At 31.4% G+C, this 18569-nt stretch overlaps 1 protein-coding gene and 1 long non-coding RNA gene across 5 annotated transcripts in view; one reads left to right on the top strand and one right to left on the bottom strand.

Moving 5' to 3' along the window:
* Positions 1–3465: 3465 nt before the first annotated feature.
* Positions 3466–13090, bottom strand: LOC124354489. Its single transcript, XR_006921685.1, has 2 exons — positions 12806–13090; positions 3466–6913 (listed from the first exon to the last, which is right to left on the bottom strand). It is a non-coding gene; the product is annotated as an uncharacterized LOC124354489 (long non-coding RNA).
* The window catches only part of LOC124354488 (aminopeptidase N-like), a 47870-nt gene continuing 37913 nt past the window's right edge, over positions 8613–18569 (top strand). The window contains exons 1-3 of one of the 4 annotated variants that reach the window (XM_046804988.1): positions 8626–8770; positions 8903–8975; positions 17130–17296. In XM_046804988.1, the coding sequence (XP_046660944.1) occupies positions 17132–17296 (165 nt within the window). In that variant the 5' untranslated portion in view covers positions 8626–8770; positions 8903–8975; positions 17130–17131. Of the gene's footprint in view, positions 8771–8902; positions 8976–15032; positions 15234–17129; positions 17297–18569 lie in introns of those variants that run through there. The other 3 variants (XM_046804989.1, XM_046804986.1, XM_046804987.1) reach the window with 3 other exon arrangements.

Below are 18569 nucleotides of genomic sequence, written 5' to 3'. Positions count from 1 at the left end.
TGATTTCAGTCACAGGACCATGGGATTGTGTGTGGTATTCATTGTACCATCTAGTTGTTTACTTTGTAAAAGTAGGTAGTAACATTCATGTGGTCATATGGAAAAAGACAGAGAAATCATGCACTACAGACAGACATTTAAAGAAACCATTTTTACTCAGATAGTTCAAAAAACCTAATTCAATTCTTTGAGCAAAAGCAAGAGTTTTTCCTTCGTTGAGCAATTCGTTGAAACGCCCCCCTCCCTTTGATACAAATATTCAATGTATAGTTGAACTTATGTTAAACTGAAAGTATACTCATAGTCAAACTATGTATCATTGTTCAGTTTTGTTTTGATTAATTATGATATTTTAACCATAACTGACATATACTAAAACACAAGACTTGTGCAGTAATTTTTCAGAATGACGAGTCTGTCTGTAACCCACAGGGGTTGACAAATATAATACAACCACTGTTGCTTCCACACTTCCCGCGCTTCGGGCGAGAGAGACAGCAAGTGTTGACCATGAACGCCTACCGATCATCTCTTTAATGGATAACTTGTAATAGTCTTAAAATTCTCGTTGCTTTTGTTCTTGGTGCTAGTCATGTATTAGTGACTTTTGTTAATATTGAATACCATTAATGGTAGTAGTAAAAAAACTACAAGAATACAAAATCTTTAGCTTGTTTATTTTACTATTTTAAAATACTTTATTAATTAAAAGTGATTAAATTTCATTCACTGATATTATTACACACATTTCAGTATTGTTTCAATCAAAATTGATTAACCCTTAAAGCGCTAATTTAAATTACTGTCAAACGCTAAGACATAAAAAAAATATTTTTTTGTTAATTTCCCAATGCTAATTTTTGTTTCATATTCCTTGGTATTACCTTTATAAGAAAAAATAATAAATATGTAATATTACATATTTTTGAGAATTTTATACGCACGAAAACATTTGACAAATTCGTCAAAACTTGGGTCATCTGGATTAGTAATTATAACAAAAAATTATACTAAATGTTAGTAAAAACAAACTAAAAACACTATTAGAATAACAACGGACTTATTCAAAACACTTTGTTTAACAATATAACCAATATACGACCAACATACACGTAGAAACAGCTGAATGAAACAGACGCGTCTGTAGGCGTATGCCGCGTCACAGGCCATACAAAAAATGGCGGCGATTGCTTTCAACCCGAGTAGATACCGTTACAACGTCCACCAACGGTAACAAAGCGTTTTGTCTACTCCCGACAGTCAAAAGGAACATCGACCTGCTCTCTTACATAAGTTTTAACAATTTATTCTTCGCCATTTCAAAAGTAAAGCTTTTGCGTTTGTAGACGTTATCCGCGTTTAAAGCATCGGGAGTTCCGCGCCTATAGGCGTTAGCCGCGTAGGAAGGGTTAAGACACACAAAATCAGATGCACAACATAACATTTTACGTTTTACAGTTGACCTACCTATGAAAGTAAAATAATGAACTTTCAATCCTCTGGCGGTGAACTCCTGACATATTGGAAGTTATTCAATAGCCCATTTAGTTTATTTTCACAAAAATTGTAAGTCCTCAACCAAAGTAAAAAAACATTAATTTTAAATAATATTTTACTAACAGTTTGTATTTTTTAAGTGTTTTATATAAACACTAGAACATGTTTTGTTCATATGCATTCCATGAATAAGTAAATAAAACAAAATATTTAGAAAGTAAATGTTAAGCTCAAATTAAAATAAACTCGAGAACTGCAAACAGTTAAATGCCTTTCCGACTAGGTAACAACTTATCTCTGAAGAGTTTAGACTAAAGTAAAGAATTGAATTTTCATAAGTGCATTTCTTATATTTCTCTATATTTTAATTAATTTTAGTTTCTGTTGCTGGAGTTATGTTCCGGAGTATTCCAGCACGAACTCTAGAGTACATATGAATTTGAACTATCAGAAATATTTATCTTGGCGAAGAAGATTGTCACTTTGGGTTCTTCTTAGTGTTGTGTAGTTTGAACACATTTGGTCAACCAAATCAACGCCACCCTTTGTTCTATTATAATCTGCAGTCATTTGAGGTTTTATCGATAAGTTATCTATAGAAGTATTCTATATATTTTTTGAAGTAACTCTTCTTGCAGTGTTTCCTCCACTAACAATTTCCAAATCTCGATCAAATCCTTGAGATGTAGCTTGTAGAAAATGTCTCGCTGGAGGCCGATTAATTCTTCTTGTGTTAGTAGGTACATTTCATAATCCTGGCTTCGCATCCATGACACAAACATTAAAATAATCTCAATAAATATATATCAGTAATAAATAAAATAGAAAATTACACCATTATCATTTGAAAAATAACAAAACGGTTACTAAAAAAGTCTGTTAGACCACTATGTTTTGTAACGCAACTACTACATTACGTCTGGGAGACTGCTATATCACCAGTGTTAGAACTACGCACAATGCATCAAGATCAACTCTGTCCTCAAACTGATGTGCAGCAGAATCTAGGAAGGACTGAGTTAAAACGATGTACAGCTAGGGAGGAAACAATTCTGAATTTTTCTCACAGTCTTTCAAACTAATTGTTCAGTGTTAAATAATTTGTTGAATTATTGAGAGTATGAATATGTACAGAAGTTGAATAGGTAAATATGTGACTGTAAAAATTCCCCTTTTATTGTGATGGAAGATTATCAGCATATATATGTTGGCCAACCATCACACCCTCTTCTATCAGAATTACTAGTGCCTTGCAAACATAGTTTATCCTTTTTCATGGGATACAGTGACCTTTGATGATGCTCTTGTCACTTAGACCCATCTTTTTTCTGCTCCTGGAATATATTGTGTTGTCTATATGCAGTTCCAGCATTATTGTAGTCTTATAGCAGGTAATAAGTATAAAGTTGAAGGTTTATTTGATTTATGGCTTGCTGTCATGTGGATTTTAAAACTGAGCTGGCTCTTTTCAGCTGTTGTCAAAGTCTTCTTGTTTGCTGAGGCAAAGTGGATCTGTTTGCATGAGTTCATCAATGCTCTCTACTGGAAGTGATCAGATGAATAATTGATAAATTTGTCATATTGTAGTTAATGAGTATCGCTAATATGTAATTTTTGGTCTAACAATCTTTTATTACTTGTACACACAGTTCAAGCGGCACAGTATGCAATATTGTGAGCAGTTCCACAACTTGTTACTCTCAGCTATCAACACTATTATATAGTATGAAATGTGAAACTCCAGAAGGATTCGTTCCTGACAGATTTATAACTATCTATCCTGTTGACTATCTGGGAATCCCATTTTTATATTTTTTCGTCAAAAGTAAACTTAAAAAAAAAAAAAAAAAAAAAAAAAAAAAAAAAAAAAAAAAAAAAAAAAAAAAAACAAAGTAACTCATTTTGAAATGCTTCCATTTACTACCCTTTAGTTTTATGGATCTTGTGGTAAAATAAAACTTCATTAGAATAAATATGAAAATATATATTATCTTCCGAACTACAAGACTTCTTGGTAAAAGAACATTAGAATAAAGGAAAAATACTTTTATCAATATTTTTAAATATACTAATACTGTTTAAATTTAAAACTAATTTATGTATTTTCTAACAAATTTCAAATATGAATATTGGAATCTAATTATGTAATTAAATTAATATATATTTTTTTGACTGTAGCTATAACTTATAATTTATTACTAAATTACAACACTTTCAGATTTCTTAATACTTTTGATAGTTTGTGTTGTACTGTAACAAATAATTGTTAATAGAATATACTATTAGTTTATAAAGCAGTAAACAAATTTAATAGTTTAACGTGGGTATTTGCTCAAAATCATTCACCACACAAACTAACAACTAAATTAACATCAAAAGAATACAACTAATATTTATAAAGAAATTAAGTACTGTACCAATAAATAATATGTATATTCATGCATATATAGATCTGTTTTAGGTAGAAGGTATAGAAGGACGGATAAGTAAGCTCATCTATTCCTCCTACACTTGCCTACTAAATATATTGTGAAGTCCTATTAAATATACTGCCTAAGCAAATTATGTTTATTTCACACACTGAGATTTATCTTTGAAAGTCTGTAAAATAGCAGATTAACCTATTGAGTGCAGGTGTGCTGGCACCACTGAAAACTGACGCAATGGAGTGTACCTACCAGATATTGTCTGACCCTAAAAGGTTAAGGAAATGAAGTCGTCCAATTTTTGCTATTTCTTAAATTTAGTTTTATTTAATACATAATAACTGTTAATATCAACAATTTTACCAAGAAAGTCCCAATTAGTATCCTTTTTTCGTATGATAAAAATTACTTTTTATGAATAAATTCAGGAGAAAACCCTGTGAAAATAGGAAGTCATACAGTCCATTGAAATGTCCCTAGAAATTGGCACCATTCAGTAACAGGTGCTTGCTTACAATTTTCACGTACCAAGAATAGTTGCAACTTCTATGGATAGAATGATACAAGCACCTCAAATTTTACACGAAAAGTCGACTATGACATGTCAGTCAGCATGCCTACACTCTTTTGGGGTCACTTCCCAATACTCATCAACAGGTATAATCAATATTTTTAATGATCCTTGTCCTTCTGTTTTTGTAAACTTGAAATTAAACAAAAAGGGGTTTTACTGAGAGGCATAGTTAGATTATAATGATTAAAATTAACTGTTAATATCACTTTCCTTCACATATAGCTCAACAAAAGTGGAAAATAGTTTGTATATTCAGCTTATTTGCATGCTTGTAATACACTGCAATGTTTCTATTACCAACAAGAAATTATACTTGTGGCATAGTTTAAATTGACCATGCAATGTTTTATTAACATTATGTACAGATTCCCTCATTTAGAATGTAAGAGTAAACCAGTTATGTGTACTGCAATTATTGTTTATTAAAGTTTTATCTTCTTTCCTCTTTTAAATTGTTTAGTAATTTATAAAAAAATTAATTAACTTGTAAATCACCACATGCTGATAAAGTAAAAATTAATAATATAAACGCATGGCTATAAAAGATAAATTTTTTTAAAGGATTATGAGTTACTACTGCAACTCAAGTTTTGTCATATAAAACGCATGTACATTCCTACCGGAGAAGTTTTCAATGCATTATTCGTTTTATTAACCAGTATTGCTGAACTAATCAATCTTTCCAACAAAAATGTCATATGCACTGAACTGGGCTATAATCATGCAAAATAATGCTAGTATCCCCCCAACTCTTCACTTTCTGACCAAATAGTAGTATATTATTTGGTAAACAACTTTTGTTTATGACTTCATGCGTTCAATCTATATGAAATATATTTAAAATTTTACACATAATGCAGCTATGCCGGGAAGGGTTGATTCAATAATGTGAATATTGAGTTTAGCTCCAATTTACGTTCCTCTTATGTGCAGCATCTGAAATCTGAGGTGAATTGTGCACTGATGAGACAATGAGAATATCTGTTCTCCTAGATTGCACTATATTTTGTAGACTAGGTGTGTATGATGTTGAAACAGTACAGAGCCCGTTTTGAGCTTCTTTGTTCTTCGTTGCCAACTATTTTTTTATACTTTTAGACAAACATGACTCCAGATTTCATGAGTAAAGTCTGCAACAGATGTAAGAGAAAGGTGGACTGCAGCTAAACATTTACATTTCAATTTTTTTAAACAATAATAAAAAGGTGAACATATTGTAAACAAACTTTGTTACAGTATGTAGGCTACTATTAAACTTAAACGATTAAGAAATAGATAATTAAGCAAAAATAATAAATAGGTACATATAAAAAAATGAAATACTAAATGGTATGCTTCTCTTAATTGTTTTAAAATTTCGTAGAAGTATTAAATACTTTGACTTGATTTTTAATGTGATTATGATTATGACATGAGTGAAACCCATTACATACAGTGCATTGTAAAAATACGTAAAATATTTGCCATATATTTTGTCAAAAAGGCATGCACATTTAAGGGTGTAATAAATTTGCATGAAGAGTGTAAGAAAATTTCTTACTAAAATAAATCCTTCTGATAACTTCAAACATTCAGTTAAAGAACTAACATAATAAAATAAGGATGAATTTTAATTATTGCTGGCATCTTCATATTCAAGCTCAGATTAAGTGGTATTGGGAGTGCCAATGGCCAAGCGGACTAAGACATTGGACTTTGGGTCTGAGTTGGAGATAGCGCAGGTTCAGATCCTGTCTGTGACTGAAGCACTTTTTATCAGTACAATCGATATTGACTCTCCCCCTTATTCCGTTAATCGATATTGACTCTCCCCCTTATTCCGTTTGACAAGATCCTCGCACAGGCCAGTGGCCCATGAGGATGGACAGAATAAGGCTTAAAAGGGGATCGGCCTCTCCTTTAAAAAAAAAGAAAAAAGTAGTTACTTAAAAGTATCACAAGGTAACATTACTAAAGAAAGTAACTAAATTACTTATATAACTGTCAGGTACACATTTTACAACCTATTGATTAAAACCAAGGCAGTAAACAAAGATCACAACATAACTATCTATTAATGTATCACTAACTGGTCTTGCTTGTTGATTTCTCCAAGGCTTTTAATTCCATGAGCAAGAAAGCCCTCATATTAGGATCAGTAACTTTGGATAATACAATTTCTTTGGATTTTTCACCTCCATCATCAAATATTTTGCATAATTGGTTGGCGTATTCAATCCAGACACAGTTGGCACAACCAGACATGCAGCAGGTGGTCGGTTCCTCTGGTATCTGTGTGGTATGACTGGTTGGTGGGCTTTGAGTTGTATCATTAGAACTATAGGTCATTCGGCAGAGAGGAGTTGTGCTTCGAAGAATTCGATTTGGCCCATAGACTTTCAACAGAGGGCAGTTCATTGTTTGTTACGACGCAACACTTAAACAGAAAGAAAACAATTTATTTGCCACTTTCTTTTCTTCTTTCGGTATCGATAAATGTACAGAATATTTTACTAAAAAAAAATACTTTGTTACATCTATGCCATTTCAATTTTTAATGTACCGGGCATTTCTGCCATTAAAAAAAATTAAACATGTATTTTTAACAATATACACATGAAATTAAGAATATTTAGTACTTGAATTAGATACTGGACCACTGATTGAAGCATTATAAAAAGTAAAGATAGAAACTCCATTTCAACTGAATCCCCTATTTTGTAGCCAAAGAATTCAGTAAAATTTATTTTGAACCCTCCAAAGAATCTGTAAGGGGCATTTTTGGAGGATAGGGCGTTGTTTTTAGAAATTTAAATGCAAAGATAAGGCATGTGGTATCTCATTTAGAGGTCTCTTAAAAACACGTTTTCAATGTATCTTGCCGTAAATGTATACTGTTAAAAATATTAAAACACAGCTTTATCAGGTTTGTTATTGTTACTTTATTACTCATGAAACTCCAAATGTAACCCAAAATTATAGTTGAGAGCCTATCCTTCCAAAAAATAACTAAGATAGTTCAGTTCCCAAAAAGGTTTGACATTTAGAAATGATTTACATTTGGAAAATGAAACAATGTTTATAACCAAAAAATATTAAATACAACTGTATGGTGTGCTTTACATCAAATTAAAAATAACTAAACATTTTTGTATTTAAAATTTGCAGTTACCATACCATCAAGACCTTTTAAATAAAGTACCATACAACCCACTTTTATATTAAAAAATTTCCCAAAACAACCCCCATACCCCAAAAATGACCCTTACAAATTTTTTGGGGAGTTCAAAGTAATTTTATCAAATTCTTTGGGTACAAATAGGAGGGTTCAGTTGAAACAGTTTCTATCTCTAATTTTTATACTGCTACAATCAGTGACCCCAGTGGTCTGGTTCACCCTGTATATATATATCCAGTTTCTTTATTATGTTTCCTTAGCAAAAGCATACAATATAAAAATTTGTAAAAATGGCCAGTTGTAAAAAAAACACCATATAGCCAGTAATGAAAATATTTATGCTACCAACAAATTAACACAATTTAAATGTTTCTGTTTAATTTTCAAACATTTTCCTTTTTAACATTATTTTATCCATAATTTGTAAAATAAGTAAACACATAACATAATACAATAATCATGTTTTATAGATATTTCTGTTTAATGTCAAACGCCCCACATTTAGGAAATGAATATAGTCTGGTTTGTGTAAAAAATACCTTTTTTATGTATATGACTTACAGATGGAGAGGTGGGTGTGCTTTCTGAAAATTTGAATTGGAGTGCTTCTCTTTTCTTAAGGCATTCTCTCAAAATAGTAAATATATTAAAAATAGAAACTACCAAAATTAATTAAAGTTTCATTATTCTACCTAAAATCATTTAAAAATTAGCAGGGGGTACAGACCTATTAATTTCATTGATTAACAGGGATGTTATAATCACTTTTTATGTGTGTATATAGTGTATATATATAGTACATATATATTTATATATATATATATATATATATATATGGTACATATATTATATATATAGTACATATTATATATATATGGTACATATATTATATATATAGTACATACATATAGATTTCTATTAATTAAGAAAAGAGTAGTAGATTGATTATCTCACCAGTTACGTAACATGTGAGACATCACTAGTGTAACGTTTATTCCCATTATGTACGAATACTATAAAACTATACTGATATGCTGCCAATCACGTTTGCAGTTTAAAACGAACTTACAGGAACATATTAACAAGGATCTGTGATACCTACAACAGAACTAACAGGTGGGTGCATTTTATAATTTATTAATAACAATTTATAAAGGTGTTTCAAAACCTAAGAAAATCCCTCTTACATTGTACAATTAAAATAAGAGACTTTTCTTCTTATGGATCTATAAATATCTCTTTTTGTAGGAGTTACTAATCTCCAAAGCTGGCCTCAAGAAATAATATTTATTACAACGGCCTAAATAATGAAATAAAGTTGGTAAGTTTTCAAAGTTACTATATAGGGGTATTTTTATGACAAATTTGATTTTGGAATAAACATCTGTGATTCCTCTATTGAGGATTGCTTTTCAGAGGGGAAAACATGTTGAAATTAAAAAATACTGTTTGACAATTATTCATAAGAAAAGTAAAAAACACATTTTAGTTATTTGCTGCAATTAACTATTATTGTGAAATTTGAGACTGAAGTTGAACGTCCGTTCTCGGTGGAGTTGTGATAAACCAAATGAGAGAATGATTGTTGTAGACACTTGTAACTTGGATACCTGTAACTTCAAAAGAAATCACTTGGGAGCCATATTTAGTTTGACCAACAACTAAAATGTCATTGACATCAGAAATACAATATTAAATAATAGAATGGACAGAGGATTTTGACAAAGAATGTCATTTCATGCCTTATAAAATTATCACAACAAAACAATTATTTAAAATATAAATCCACCATCACCATATCAAATGCAGCAGAACTATTGACTCAAAACTTACCTAACTATACTCCCTGATTCTATTTATAGAAAGTTACTGATTAACATTAACTAAATACTTGATATTTCTACACATTATAGATGTGAATTTATGGTAGTGATGCGATTTTCCTCTTAATATAGATGCTACACTTACTTCATCAATCCATCTATGATTCAGTTTTATGATAAACCTATAAACTCTGCTAGATAAAACATCAAAATATGTAATGAATTAAATGAAAGATTTACAAGTTTTGATACTTTATTTGGCATAGTTTAGAAACTTTTTGCAGTAGTAGAAACTTGAACTAATTGTAGAAACTGCACACATAGCAATAGTTTACTACAGACTGGGTAAGCCTTTGAATATGGTTAATTTTCTTCAAATTTAAGGGTACGTCCACCTGGACGTCGAACTGTTAGCAAACATTTTATTGTTCACTGATAAACTTTTGGTGTCCGTTCAGTGTAGATGCCATGACAGACATTTTTGAAGCCAGAATGGGGGTAGTGAACTTTTATTTTTGTTCGTAATTCAGTTAAGCACTTTAATTTGTGTAAAACTTAAACTTAGAAAGAATTGTTCAGTGATAAAAAAAAATGTGAGAAACATACAGTACATATGAGAATACAAATATAATTAAATGCAATATACAATAAAACATAACTAAAATTGCTTGAAATACATAAAATATTGAGATAAACATAGAAAATGTGTTTATAAGTATTGGTTTTAGTTATACTTATTTTGCTATGGAATACTTCCATTTCTGATACAAAGAAATTATGATACTCTTCCATAATGGCTAGCGCATATTCACTTAATCTTCACCCTAGTTGAGGAAGAGTGTAAAATGATGCAAGTTCCTCCTGCTCCATTCTTCGTGCCTCAGGGACAATATTTCCATCCAGTAGTACACTGTCCACTGCTCCATGGGGAGCATACACTCTTGAGGAAGACTTGCATCAATGCAAAAAGTTAAAAATACAACTACAGACACTAGCTACATTTGTGGCATTGTCAGGACCCAGAAGCTTAAGTTTCCTTAAAATTCTTAAAACTGAACTTAAATCCAAAAAGCGTTTTCAATACATTTATGGGCTCTGGATGCTCGGTAATTAAATATTCTCTTCTTACTGCCTTTTTTCTGTGTCCAGGGCAGGGTTTACCTTATTTGATTCAATGCAATACTCATTGACATTAGAGTGCTAACGTGATATGAACTTGAAATTGGGTACTATCTCAAGGAATGGTCTTTTTTTTCTTTAGAATTGAGGGGCAAAAGGCACCATAGAAGCCCACACTGATGACCAGGGACATTTCTGATGGGTTCTTTCCCGACCTCAAATCACATCCCAGATCGTCCAGCGTGATCTGACATCTGCAAAGTTTGATAATCTGACATGATTTGAGGTCAGGAAAGAACCTTCAGAGTACCTATTATTGTTGCAGCCAATTAAAATTGATATCTGATTTGGATAGTGTTTATATTAGCCACATTAGCTATAATGATCTAAAACCACTTTTATTAATTTATTATAGTAGTAAGAATTCATTTACGGAAAGAAGTTAAGTTGTAAGCGGTTGCGATCTATGATTGCACAACAACTGATAATAGGTTTGAAATTTTTAATTATTAATTTGTTATTTGCTTTTAATCAGCTTAGTGGGGTATTGACTGGGATCACTGTAGGTCAGTTTATTTTGCCCACGTGCAGTTAGTTCTGCAGTATGGTACTCTCATGTGGAGAGGAGTGTCATCTGCTATACTAGAAAGCTTGCAGTCACACAGAGAGGTGTAATAAGGATAATATTTAGAAGCCTCAGATATCCTTCTAATCTTTATTTCACGAGTTCCTGTTTGAAGTGTAAGGCAATCTTTATTTCATGAGTTCCTGTTTTAAGTGTAAGGCAACTGTTAATAAAATCTCTTTTACTGCATATACATAAATACATAGAATATATCTTTATAGCACTTCACCACTACTGTACAACTAGATATTGAATACAGTTTAAATATCAGATATTTAGAAAAATTTAACTCTTTAAAAAACTCATGTGCTTTATAAAAATCTACCAGAGCACATATAGGCTAAGGTCGGAAGTGTTGCAGAGTATAAGCTAAGGGTGGGTCCGTGGTTGCTCAACATCGGGTGATGCTGCAGAACCACTGATTCGTTCGTGGTACTAATAAATTATGTAGAAGCCTGCTAACATAACATTTGGAAATATTGTTTATATGAGATTTGTTTCTATTGTATTGGTTTAGTGGTTTTGTTGTGATTGTGTTTTTATCCATTTAACAGTAAAATATGGTGGATAAGTGGTGCCTAAAATAAATATACCTATATATATATATATATATATATATATATATATATATATATATATACTCTGTATTCATAATAATGTACTTTGTACAATCTTAAACCAACCTTCTGTAAATTTTAATGAAAGCCATACTACAGAAATTTAATTCAAGAAAAATCTGATACACTATGTGGATTCTTTCCCTTGCACAGACCTGTAGTTAACAGGGGAAATTTTTCATTTGAAATTACGGAAGTGTACTGTATATGTTAATTTTTGTGTGTGTGTGAACAAATAACCCAAACATATCCCAAACAGTGCATCAATCTAGGGAATAAGGGTTTCTGGGTCTAGGTGATAACGATCTATGGAGGGGATAATTGGAGTACCATCAAACTTAATTAGAAACTTAATCATCAAACAACATCACAAAAGTTAATACTTTTTTCTATGTTCATCGCCATTGTTCTTGTCGTTGTTACTAACCTTCTCCTACATAAAGAAAATAACAACAGCTGTTGATGATACTAGTAACAGCTGGTAATGACGTCACTAGTCTAATGACTAGTCAGTCCAGCTATAGGTCAAATGTCGTATTTGATAGTAATGAAATTTAAAATCGATAATTATCATCTAATTGTGTTGGTGGTTGCTTATTATACTCTTGTTCTCATTTTAATTTGGTACCCTGGTTCGATTGTGGTGGTGACCACTTACTATACTGCAGCTTTTATTTTAATACTTAAGCATTTTCTCCTATTGATAAAACAAAAATATTGTGATGTGAAAAATATACTAAAGTAAACAATCACCTCTGATTTTCATAATATAGTTTGGTTACTCTTTTATATGTCGACATTAACTATGTGCATATAACAAGTGTAGCACATTAAATCATAATTTTAACCTATGCATATTTTATGAAAACTGAAAAACTTTAAAGGGCATACGTCCATACATTATATATATTCTCTGAAGATTTCTAAAATAAGATTAGAACTATACTTATCTGATAATCTTACTTACAAAAATTAATGCAATATAATGATGTATTTCATACTAAGTCAATCGGTAAAATAAAATAATAGGAATACACTGACAAGATTTTGGTTATTTCAAACATTTCATATTTGACGGCCGTTTGTTTTTTCATCACCTGAAGAAAATTAGGTGTTCAGATTCCCTCTCTTAATCACTTTCCAGATGTTATAGATTAACTATCAACGAATCAGTGACTGATGAGAAAATGATTGTCATCAGTCTTTGAGAAAATGTTGCATCCAATCCAATGCTAAAATCTGTCCTACTTGAAACGTGATTGTGCGCTGTCTAGCGGCAAACGAAAGAAGCAAAGATTATAAATATAGTACATAAAACTATTAAATATATTACATCGAGTAAACTCTCACCAGTAGCGTGCAGTTCCTTCTTAAAGTCAAATACTATCCTGATTGTGATCAATTTGCTAACGCGTGTGTTGTCGTATTTTCCCCATTAGTAATTTGTTCATATGCGTGGTGTTGAGTAATTCCTTTTTAAATTAAATACTATTGTATATAGTATGGTTCAGAAATCTTTTGTTGTGCGCATCTTATTTTCAACATATTTCGTTTGTTTCAAGAAAGTAAAATATCCTCACATTAATACAAAAATTGTAGATAGATGCAGTAAGTTCCTAACGATGCGTACCGCGATTCGTACGATGTTGCATGTTTTGGGATAAAATTTACAAAATTAAGGTTATATATCAAACAATGCTTGAAAATATAAAAAAGGAATAATATTATATGATTATTCCTTATAATCTAACAAGATGTGACCAAATTGCCGCAATGCGTGCCATTGCTGAAATAAATACGAGCGCGTGTTAATAATTTGGAACAGGATCCGGTATTTGGCATTGCATTCATCAATTGGAATTAATACATTATTGAAAAATACCTCATAAATCATTCACCAAAATGCTGTTAGGTTTTCATAATCATAAACAGCAAAGGAGTGTAGTGACAATTTCTGGTAAAACGAACATTTTCCTATATTCACGAGGGAGCATTATTCAGAGTGTATACATGCACAACACTGGCACTAAATTCGTTGAGGAGTCTTGTCATTTCCAATAACTGGAACTATACTCTGGGAATGTAGTTTCAACTCTGATTAAGTTCTGGCATTATAGCTCCTAATACTACGGGGGCGTCATTATTATAGGGCGTCCTCGTACGTGAAAGACGTATGTCTGCTTCAGGGAAAGGTTTAGTTCCAGGGGGCATTAGCAGCAATCCTCTGAGTAGTTTGTACTATACGAATGTTAAGTTTAACTTCATTTCACCTTCAATACAAATCGTTTCGACGTCAAAGACACATAAGACTACAAAATCGAGTGTAATCTAAATAAAGTGTTGTTCTCACTGTCTCATAAGGTGCACAATTATTGAGTGCACTACAATGTGTTAGACACGACCCCAATGCACGGCGAAGCGCGCTAGTTTTCTACTCATAACGTTGCTATGGTGGGAAGGATTGGTTCAATACAAATGTTGTGTTCAGCTCCAAAAAGTCGATAATGAAGAAGGTCATAACGAACTCTTTGCACTCATCCCTTTTCATGTTGTCTGGCAAGAAGTTTTAACCCCTCTAAAATAAACTAGTAGAAGTTCTTGGACCCCAACACCCCTTGTCACGTTGTTTAATGGGATATTCTGACCACCTAAAAGTAAATTGGTGGGGGGTGAAAAGCGTTTGTTTGGTGGTTTTCCTATAAAATAGGCATTAATAAACATTTTCTAGAGATACTTGGTCAACATTGGGCAACTTTTATAAAAAGTGGTCATGGTAGGTACCCACTTTAACGAGGGAGAGTCGGTGTGTAAAATGTACATATTATATTTACTATTGGCCAAACGAAGATACCCGCAAAATTTCAAAACAAAATTGGTACATGGGAAAGAGCAACGCTAGGGGTCTGGGACCACCTAAATTTTAAATAGTAAAACATATTTGTATAAAAAACAATGCATAATGAGACTTTAGTCTAGTAAATTCTCAAATTATTAAAGTTGTATCTGTTGTTCAATATTTTGAAAATGTTCTTTCTTGAATACTGGAACATAGAGAAATTGCCCTATAATGTACAAGTCTATGGATCCAGTAAATAATATGAGTATGTTAACAATTATAGCTTTATTGGTTCACAAAAAGGCGCCAGAAATGAAATAAGTGTAAAGTGTAGTTTTGAACTTGTGAATTTACTTCCCACCTGTGTTATTTAAAATTACTATTTGTTTTGCCTTCAACTTTACATAATACATATTTATAACCTATTTTCAAAATCTCTGTATTTAATAGTATTGGTTTTAATGTAGTTTACAAATAGTACAAATGTTATAGCTGGATTAAGGGGTTTGTACATTTGTTTCCAAGATATTCAGGGCATGTACTCTTGTATGATACTGTTGTAAGTTATTGTTTTATTAAGTAATTGTAAATATTACCATAGATAAAACGACCTATGTTACTATAGGTAGGCTAACCTAACCTTGAGACTGGCAGTGGCAGGATTTTATTTTGATGACTTGCAACAATTTAAAACTTTGACTCCTGATATTAATTTCTATAATTATATAATATATTGTATGTTCAAAGCTACATTTTTGTGCTAATTAAACCAGAATACTAGTATATTTGTATAAAATATATACTGGGTTTAAAATGTAGAATTACATGACAGTCAAAAGATGGCAAAAATTGTCTAGGTCTAGTTCTAAAGGAAGTATAATCTTATGGCATCTCTTTTATTTTTTATACAGTGAGGCATGTAAAACTATATATATATTTGGTGGGTTTTAAATAAATTCGACTATAGGACTCTCCCTTCTCTGTCATTTAGAGTTTTAATGTTAATATTTTTGCTCACTTAAACATTTATTAATTTATGTAACATTCAATACATTTGTATAAAATTTATTAATGATGATCTGCATGATTTGAAAGAACTGGTACATCTGTCTTCTTTTTCAAGTATAAAATCCTAAAACAAGCATCTAAAAAAGACCAATGACCTCAGTTTTATGGAATTCAACCATATCTTTGACCTAATATTTTTCGGATTTTCAATATTTTGTTCCTGATGTGAACTAGAATACAGTACCACATCAAATAGCACTCCGTATACCCCTCCCTACAAGAGACCAAGTTAAAAATGTACTGTTGTTTAAAAAATGTCGCCTAACATTGATAAAATGATTTAAAAGATCCCATTTTCACTCCTTAGGTTTGTATGAAGGCAAATTATACAAAGAGATAGGAACATTAATTAATGATTGTACTACCTCACCCAAAATTGTATATTTGAGGGGAATATTTACTCCTCATAAAAATGTAAGATGTTGAACATATTTTTCCAAACATAGTCCTATATAGATCCTCTGATTGTGTTAGTTACACTAGTAACAATAAAATATAATACTGTACTTTCAGTCAATAACAAAATCAATGAACCAGTTTTAAAGAAATACATTTAATTTTTTAACTCCTATCAGAGGAGCTAGCTAAGAATTTGGAAAGAAACAGAATAAAAAGATTCAACAAGCAGTAATTTTGTATTAAGTTAACATTACTTTGGATTTAACTGTGATTGCTAATTAGTTGTTAATGATAAATAATTTTTTAACATTGTGTTATGTATTATAGGTTATTTATAAAACTTAAATATAACATAATATGTTATGAGTTAATACTATATTTTTAGAAGAAAAGTGCACAGAGCTTATGAAAATGTCTTTGCGGTAGCTATTTAATTTATATACTCCAACTAGTTATGTTAATAATAACAATAAGTCAAAATTATGTTAGAAATTACAGCATATTTAGGCTACTCAACAGTTTCAAAATAACTTTGTTTATGTCACTAATCTGTCAATATATCTAGTAATTATTATAACCAAGAAACATTTCTAATTTATTAAATTAAAAATATAATTTTTTGATTCTTTATTTAAAATTAAATGGTAAACATGTATAATCTTCCATCTACTAAGATAACACAATATGTCCTCAATTAAAATATTTTATTGCCATAGAGTGTGTTTAAAAGTGTGTCTGTTTTCTTATCTAGAGCTGTAATTAATGAAACAATATGCCATAAAAATTTAAAGATAGATTACCAATCAAATTTTTTTTTAATTTTTAGAGATAACCTATTCATTATTCATATTTTTGAATAAAAAGTAATTTATAAAATAATGATTTACTATACAGAAAAATATATTAATAAAATAAGTATTTTAGTATGGCTTATAATCCTGATAATATATCATTAGCTTGACCATATTGACATCATATTCTGCTGTAGGCATGCTCTGCAAGTTGGTGGTAGCAGTAACATTTTTGCTGGTTTGGACAGCAGCTGCCGAACTTCCAGCGTATAGGCTCCCCACAGATGTCATACCACATCACTACAACCTCATTCTCTCGACAGACCTGGACCGGTTTATCTTCAATGGTTCAGTGGATATCAAGGTCAGGGTTTGATGATTTCCCACCATCAACATAAATATTACTTTTGTTAACCAGTTTTGTATAAACATTTTTTAAACATTCTATACATTTTGGAATTTTTTAGCCATTAGTTAAGGAGAAAAGCTTAAGTTAACTCATTAAGTGGAACATACACTCTATGGTTCAGTGACCTTGTGAAACTAGTCAAGATAAAGTCTTGGTAATTGGAAGTATACAATGACTAGAATCGAGTGCTTACTTTTGTCTAAACAAAGGGGTATATTGCAGAGTGTTCAAGACCGGGTTTTTCAGATAATAGTACCGGGGCCCGAGCCAGCCCCGCCACACTTGTACGAGGTCGGGCTGGGGAACATGACGGGGCCCAGCCCAATATCTTTTCCAGGACCCTCCAAAGCTGAGTACAGCCCCGGGATGAACACATTGGTTTAGATGGAGGTGGGAGTCAGAACCTCAGAATTAGCCAACAGAGCACACTGATCAATTCTGCTTAGTATGTTCTAAATGTCAGACCACCTTATAAATGATCACCTGTGATTTTAATAAGTAGAATTTCTTAAATTTTGGGTTTAGATATATAATTTATTGTTTTGTTCACATTTAAGCATAAAAATTGTCTTTTTTCATTATTTAAAACTCCGTGTTAATCTACATATGAAGTCCAAAGTTCAAATTTTACTCAGAATATTTAGAGGTTTTGAATATTTAGTGATACATTAAAGTTTTTTTTTTTATATAACTATAAGGAGAAATACATTTTTTACTCATAGAAGAACACACAAAATATCTTCAACAAAGTCTCTTGCATGGTGTACACATTCTTTTACTTCAATTTGAAAGCTTGAAGATCACTTCTTCGGAGTAACTTTAATGTTAAGTTGTCAACCAATTGTGCATTTGTTACTCAATCTCTTGACTGCCACAAATCGTTTCCATTACACTGTTCTTTCAAAGGGTCCAAAGAAGGAATACTCACATGAGGATAAATTGAAACTGTAATAAGGGTTTTTAATGGTTTCCTAATGATAGCAATCCATTTTATTGCTCTTGAAGACTGTTGTTTGAGGCAAGGTATTGTCTTTGAAAAGGAACACATCTTTAATGTTTACACCATACGGTATCTTTTCTTTCTGTAGGAAGCTCTGATGGTTTTTATGGGTACACCAATGGCTGATTCCCACTTTTGAAGTGATTTTATCAACAGTGAGTCAATAATGCCAATAAGGTAACCTTCAATACGGTAAACTGGCTGTATGTATTGTCAGAGAAATTGGAC

This window comes from Homalodisca vitripennis, chromosome 2 (assembly GCF_021130785.1).
Source record: "Homalodisca vitripennis isolate AUS2020 chromosome 2, UT_GWSS_2.1, whole genome shotgun sequence".
Taxonomy (NCBI): Eukaryota; Metazoa; Arthropoda; class Insecta; order Hemiptera; family Cicadellidae; genus Homalodisca; species Homalodisca vitripennis.
The sequence above is the reverse complement of the archived record's forward strand: the minus strand, read 5'-3'. Positions and strand labels throughout refer to the sequence as shown.